The 7629-nt window shown below is 38.1% G+C and overlaps 1 protein-coding gene across 1 annotated transcript in view; it reads right to left on the bottom strand.

Annotated features, from left to right (window-relative positions):
• Positions 1 to 4250: 4250 nt before the first annotated feature.
• The window catches only part of casp8ap2 (caspase 8 associated protein 2), a 20382-nt gene continuing 17003 nt past the window's right edge, over positions 4251 to 7629 (bottom strand). Inside the window, exon 10 of the mRNA XM_017437729.3 lies at positions 4251 to 5114. Coding sequence (XP_017293218.1) covers positions 5052 to 5114 — 63 coding nt within the window. The 3' untranslated portion in view covers positions 4251 to 5051. The remainder of the gene's footprint in view (positions 5115 to 7629) is intronic.

Consider the following 7629-nt stretch of genomic DNA (forward strand, 5'->3'; position numbering starts at 1 on the left):
GCACATCTGGGCTGTGTCACTCACATCTGTAGATTCGTCCAACTGCAGGGAGAAACACTCACAATCTCCAATGTCCTTCCACATTTGCTGGGTTAAATCCTCAGCCATGGCTTCACAGCGCCATGTAACTGTATGTCTTGACAGCTGCAGAGCTTTGATTGAAGATAATATCTCTGCCTTATTTTTAAAGTCTCTGAACAATGAGTCAGTTGCTTTGAAGAATGCTTCTTTCACCATCTCTCCGTCTTGGAAGGACTTATTGTTTTTAACAATGGCGTGACTCACGCAGAACGATGCTTCGGTGGCGGCTTTTGCTTTTGAAGTTTGATGAGTAAAAAATGACTGCTGTCCGGACAACTGGGATTTTAGTTCCTCCACCTTTCTCTTTTTCAGCTGGCTTTTCAGCGGGAAGTCGATGTCGTATTTTCCATGCATAGTCCGAAAATGCCGTTCCACGTTTCCCTTCTTCGGTATTGCGATGGCCGACTGGCAGATGAGGCAAACACACTTCAAAAAAGACATTGTGTGTTTTTTCAGTATGTTTTTGCCTTCTTACTTGGTCCAGCTTTCTCACTCATTTTGATCACGATATATTTTAGCAATGGCTTAAAATCGGAGGTAATTTGCGAACTAGCTTGTAAGCTTTGCTGCGCAAACGCCGTCGTTTACGCATGCGCGGTGACCTAAAGGTCAAAATTCAGTTGTCATCTGAATGGTTGCCCTGTATGTCAATCAAGTGACGGGATGTTTGATTGGCTGACAAATATTTTTTAACGTCATGCTGCGATCGACCAGTACTGCCTCCGCGATCGACCAGTAGATTGCGATCGACGTAATGAGCACCCCTGTGCTAGAGAGAGGCTGCAGGTGAAAGAGCCAGTTTTCCTCTGAGAAGTCAAACCACTTCTGAGGGTAACTGATGGCAGTGTGCTGGTGTAGATTCTCAGTCATCCAGGCCATGGTAAATTCAAAAAAAGGTTAAAAAACAAAAACAACTGGACTTCTATTCTGTAGTTGTGGACGTTTCACTTCTCATCCGAGGAGCTTTCTCAATTCAGAAATAGAGACTGTGGAGTGGAGCTTTTAAAGCTGAGATGTGATGTAAGCTGGATTGCTTTCAAATTGCTCTCATTTTCCTAACAATAGAGGCTCGTTAGGGTCCTTGTTTGTCTGACTCACTGATGGGCCACTCTTGTCACATGAGTGCAGGTGTTGATTAGAGTGAAACTGACTGGGGATCAGGCCTAGAATCAGAATCAGAATCAGAATTCTTTATTTGTCATTGTGCCACGGGGGTAAAACAAAATTGTAAAATAAGAATAAGAAAATAAAAACAGAATAAAAGCAACAAAAAATAAAAACAACAAAACAGCACTGTTCTGATATTGCACATAAAGTGGATATTGCAGTGGGTAGTGCAGAAACATGATCTAGGGATAGACCCATGTTTTCAAGAGAGCTTTGTATAACTCTGACTATCCCCTCAACAGATTCATCTGGATTTTCAACAAGATCTATTACCTTGCTGACTAACCCATTCTTTGGTGTGAAAAACTGCACAGCGAAGAGAAACATCTTCCGATTTCCCTTATTCGAGGCATCGGTGTGAAGAGAGAATGGGAGTGGGTTGGCTTTTCAATTTTCGGACCACTTCTTCTATTGCATTTGGACACAGGATGTCGGTGACCACAGCCTCAGCCTTCGTCCTCCCACAGGACATCTTCTTGGCAATGCTGGAGTCATTCAGTGTTTGGAGAGTCAGCTTAAATCCACAGTCGGCTGAGTTGTAACTTAAAGCATGTTTCAGTGTGGTATATGTGGGCTATCTCTGCAGCCGTAATCTGTAATCATAAACATAGGAAATACTATATAAATTAATTTATGTATTTTTTTTAGTTATTTATTTTGTGTATTATTTTTTTTATTCTACTTGTTTATCACAATAACAAATATATCTTTGACCTTTAATGCTTATATTCATTGCACTTTCACACATTAAACTTAATCCTATTATTATTATTATTACATACCATATCTGCCTCTGGCAATGCCTGGTGGACAACAAACTAGTCAAGAGTCTCCTAGTTTTGTTGTCTTTCACATTTCTAATGTGTTCAACAACGGAAGCATGCTGTTTGATGTCAAACTGTCCACCATGGGCTATGGAAAAAGTGCGCTGGCAGGCAGTACAGTGCGCTTTATAGCCATCTTCATGCACTCTTTTTAGCCACAGGTGTTCTTTTTCCCACTAGATTCTGTATTCTTTTAATCTGAATTCCTGCCGCTCGCGTCCATGATGTCTTGTTGTAGAATCACGTCGTCTAGCGGTTGTCAAAGGCAACAGTAGCTAGTTCAATGAGATGAGCTGTAGCTTTATTCGTGTAAGAGGGCTTCCAGTTCATTGATCACAGAGCAGGAGAGGGCTGGTAGTTAATTTACTGTAGAATTCCATTTAGGGCGCCCCATCATTTACTAACTTTATTAACATTGACATATGTTTTTTGATTCTCACGATAATACGGGACAAAATGCATGCCGTTTCAGCTCAACACGGGACACTTTTGTTTCTAAATATGGGATGATTCTGTTTATCACGGGACAGTTGGCAACCCTAGCCCCAAGGCTGGCTGACAAAACTTTGCATCACTATCAGGAGTATGGCAGACAGAAGTTTATCTTAAACAGTATCCATGGGTTTTCCTCCACCATCGCCGTCACTCTCCCATTTCCTCCCTGCCCCCCCAGCTACCTCCCTCTCATTAGCATAGTTGAGTTACCTTAACCTATAACTGAATCAGCATCAGCATTGAATTGGCTGAAACTTTAGTTGAATTAGCATTAGCAAAGGTATAGTTAATCATAGTCTGTTCTGCTGAGGTCCTTAAATCGTAGTTTAGTTTATGTTAGTATAATTATATCTCAGTTTGGTTTTCCTCCGTTTACTTTAGTATGACTTAGTCAATTTTATCCTGCCTTTGCTTGTTTAAACTTATTTTAGTTTTGTCTGGCTAAGCTTATTTTATATTTTAGCTGAGTTTAGCCTGTTTTATATATATATATATATATATTTTTTTTTTACACTGACACCTTTAGTTGCCCTTTTATTAAAATGTTTTTAACTCTTAGCTGGCCTTTGGTACTCTTAGTTAGCCTTTTGGTACCATTAGTTCATCTTAGCTTTTATCGTCTGAAGTTTTGAAATCCTGGTTTAGTTTGTTATATTTTCCTCAGTTTATCTTTAGTATGACTTGTTTTAGATCAGTTTTACTCTGTACTTTTGTGTCTTATTTAGTGTTTCGTGTTTTAGATATGTTTAGTTTCATGATTTCATTTAGATTATCTATATCTCATATTTTAGATACTGTTGTGTTTCACAATGACTGTATTTTTGCATTTTCATGTCGTAAAAGAATAAATCGCCTTGTTGCTAAAAAGTGCTATATAAATAAATTTGACTTTACGCTGATTTGCTCTGAAATGGCTTCTAGAGTTGTCTTCCACTTTATGATTAAGTTCTCTAAAGCTCATACTGTTGATATTGTTGTTCCAAGCACTCCGGGATTCCAGGTTACTCTTAATTATTGGCCAAATTCAACCAGATGTTTTCCAGTTTAAGAAAACAATCTTCTTAATCCAATTTGTTTTGGTAGGTTGAGCTGCACATTTTCACTTTAGCAGCATTACTCTCTTGGCCAACAGAGTTGTGAAATAAATCCTTTTTAGAAGGAGAGCACACAAGTGACAGGTAAGAGACCATTTATCTCAGTGGTACCTTCTTGGTAACATAAATGATCAATATGGCATTAAGAGCAATATTGTTTTCAGTTTTATTAGAGAAAGTATGAAAAATTTAAGAACAGAATCTCTTCACAGGGAGATATCAAGTTTGAAAATATCTTTAAAAAATGTTCATTATGGAGAGAGAAATTAGGACAATTTCCTTTACAGTTGACAATTCTACTTGTAAATGATGTTTTGTGCAATCTCATGCAATATCCAAACACTTTCTGTAATCTGCTAGCTGACAGTCATTCTCAACACATTATTTGAGCGCAAATAAATTTTAGCTCAATGTTTGTAAATCTGTCTTATAGGCAGCCACCTTAAATCAGGCTGACTCCAAAAATTGATTTATGACTGATTACTTACGTTTTATTGAAATCCGTCCAGTAGTTCATGAGATATTTTATTGACAGAAAGACACACACAATCTATTTGCCTTTGGATGGTAAGGACAAACTTGACACCAGTAATAAATAAATAAAATTTTATTTTCAAAACAGTTATGTACAGTATGTGTTCTTTAAGTAATGAGAAAAGCGAAAATTACAAGTAATTTGGGCCTAAAGATAAAAGGTTTGAATCAACGGAAAATTGTGTACTGTCCTATTTGGGCATGTAAAAAAAAATAAAATCAAGCAGTTACTTTACACAAAAATACATCCATGTGTTTAGCACATAATAAAAAATACAAAAAGTTACTGATTATTGGAAAATACTTTCACTTGTTACCAGTGAGAATCCGGTAAGTATTTTTGCGTGGGGTGGGGGTCGGTAGTGTTGGTTGGTTGGTGAGTCATCAGATGTGGGAAATAATTAGCATTTCTAAATTAGAAATATAACCCAAAGTCTGAATGGGTTTCCCCAATTGTTCATAAAAGAAAAAAAAAAATCTTAACAATTTTTTTGAATGCATACCATCTACAAACCCTGTAAAAGGAAAGCACAGATTTTGTACCAGTTTATCTGTGAAATGTAGACATCAGTTGATGTACAAATCTTGTACTGTAGTAGTGGTTCTAATGTGCGTTGCTAAAAACAAAAAGCGCATCTAAAAAAACTGGCAGCGTTTTACTGGATGTTTCATTAATTTTACTTGAAAGTTTTGGATCACAAAATTTAGAACACAGAACCAAGTTTTTTTTTCCAGAGGCAGTGATCATATTTCCAGTTCGTTGATAATCATAATACTCTTGAAGTCACTCAACACATCAGGTAATGGTGCAAATTCATGTGTCAAAACACTCAAATTCACACATAAAAAAGAAAGATCAGGTGTCTATCTTCTCCTGCTTCTTAAAAAGCTTCATGAGTTGGTAGAATCTGTGAGCAATCTGAAAAACAAAGTCAGCAGTTACTCTTCCAGCACAGTAGGTACAACAAAGACAGAAAAAAAAGAGCTAAAAAGTTGTATCTCATTAGGCTGTGACTGTTTGCAACTCAAATTTGTGAGAAAAAAGAAGAATTTTCAGTTGAAATCTCCTGAAAACTACAACCAAGCTACCAGCAAGCTGTGTGGCTACATTTTAAGAAGCCAGTTTTTGAAAATCGTGGTCTATTTTTTTTTTACCTCCGCCAAGGAGGTTATATTTTTGGTAGAGTCTGTTTGTGCACATGATTACTTAAAAAGTTATGAACAATGACTTAAAAAGTTATTGTTCATAACAATAACTTAAAAAAAAAATCAAATTTTCTCAACAAGAAAGCTGGGCACAGGGAAGCCCTCCTGCCCTGATGGGACATCTTTAGCGAGACATCTTGGCTTCCTGGAGCAAGCTGGGTTTTTTTTTGGAATGTTGGTCGTGGATATTGAAGATGTATACATAATTGGATTTTTAACAGGATTTCTGCTTTTTGGGCTTGGCGGTTTCCTGGCGTTTTGTGAAATTTGGAAGACAGGCAGCTGTTTGGGCCAAGGATGCCTGGTCTGTGTGAAGGAATGTGTGGAGCAGTAAAACACTCAGACTCAATTGCTTTGCGAACAAAAGTGAATGGTCCTTAGAACTCGCTGGCCGAATGGAATTGACCTTGGAGAAGTTTCTGACTTGGCCCGGAGGAAGTGACCACTTTAAATTGGGCTGTTTGGATTTGCCATTGAGATGTACCAGTAAGACTTTTTAAGGCTGTCATTAAATTTCGTCGTCGGATATCTGAATCTGGCTCCACTGAGGCGGCCTTGGAATGCTGGCTATCTCAAAATTCTCCTGGATATTATGTAAACTTGACACTCTCTTGACACCTGTGGATCTGTGTCGGCTCCCGGCTGATAAAACTTTCCATCACTTTCAGAACTATGGCAGACAGAGGTCTATCTGGCACAGTATTTGTGGGCGTTATTCACCTCAATCTCAATGTCTTCGCTGGCACCATCTTTCATATCTGTCCATGTTGCTTAATTAATTTTATTTTTTTTACTGACAATTTTATATAGCCTTTCATTAAAATGTATTTAACTCTTAGCTGGCCTTTGGTACTCTTAGTTAGCCTTTTGGTACCTTTAGTTTTTGTCATATTTGGTCAACTGAGGTTTTTAAATCCTAGTTCAGTTTATGTTAGCTTTTATTATATCTTAATTTTTATAGCTTTCCTCAGTTTATCTTCAGATTATCATGTGTGTTTTTCATTTAGATTATCCCTCATGTTTTAGATATGTTTAGTTTATCATAGTTTAGGTATGTTTAGTTTTAACAGATATTGTTGTGTGTATTTTGACTCTGTATTTTTGTGTGAAATGTTGTAAAGCACTTCGTATTGCCTTGTTGCTGAAAAGTGCTATATAAATAAATTTGACTTGACTTAGAGTGCTACAGGACATGTATGAGGACAGCAGGACAGTGGTGAGGTGCACTATAGGAGTGACAGATAGCTTCAATGTGGAGGTGGTACTGCATCAAGGATCTTGTTTGCTCTGGTGATGACAGACTAACAGATGAGGTCAGGCAGGAATCCCTGTGGATTATGATGTTTGCAGATGACATTGTGATCTGTGGTGAGAACAGGGAACAGGCGGAAGAGAACATGGAGAGGTGGAAGTATGTACTTGAAAGACGAGGGATGAAAGTCTGCTGAAGCAAGACAGAGTACCTGTGTGTAAATGAGAGGGTTGCAGGTGGAACAGTGAGGCTACAAGGAGCAGAGGTCACAAAGGTGCATGACTTCAAGCACTTAGGCTCAAATGTCCAGGAAAACAGGAAGTGTGGTAAAGTCAAGTTAAGTTTATTTGATAGCACATTTCAGCACATGGCAGTTCAAAGTGCTTTACATCATAAAAACACAAAATGAAAGTCATAAAAACAACAAAAAGGTGAAGAAGAAACTCCAGGCAGGATGGAGTGGATGGAAAAAGGTTTCAAGAGTAATTTGTGACAAAAGGGTGGCAGCAAAGGTCAAATGAAAGGTTTACAAGACAGTGGTGAGAGCAGCTATGTTGTATGGTTTGGAGACAGTGGCACTGACAAAAAGACAGGGGACAGAACTGGACGTGGCAGAGGTTCTCCTTGGGAGTGACAAGGATGGATAGGATTAGAAATTAGGTCATCAGAGGTAGAGCACAGGTTGAAAGATAAAGTTAGAGAGGTCAGACTGAGATGCTTTGGATGTATGCAGAGGAGGGACTGTGGATATATTAGTAGGAGGATGTTAGAGATGCAGATGCCAGGAAAAAGACAAAGAGGAGATACACTCCTGATCAAAATCTTAAGACCAGTCAAAAAAACTGCAAGAATTAGCATTTTCCACTATTGGATCTTAAGAAGGTTCTAAGTGGAGCTTCACAATGTTAAAGGAAAAAATCAGTGCAAGAGACAAGAACTTTTGAGCGGGGAATTTTCTGCAAACTGCATTTACACT

Source organism: Kryptolebias marmoratus, linkage group LG17 (assembly GCF_001649575.2).
Source record: "Kryptolebias marmoratus isolate JLee-2015 linkage group LG17, ASM164957v2, whole genome shotgun sequence".
In the NCBI taxonomy this organism is placed as follows: domain Eukaryota; kingdom Metazoa; phylum Chordata; class Actinopteri; order Cyprinodontiformes; family Rivulidae; genus Kryptolebias; species Kryptolebias marmoratus.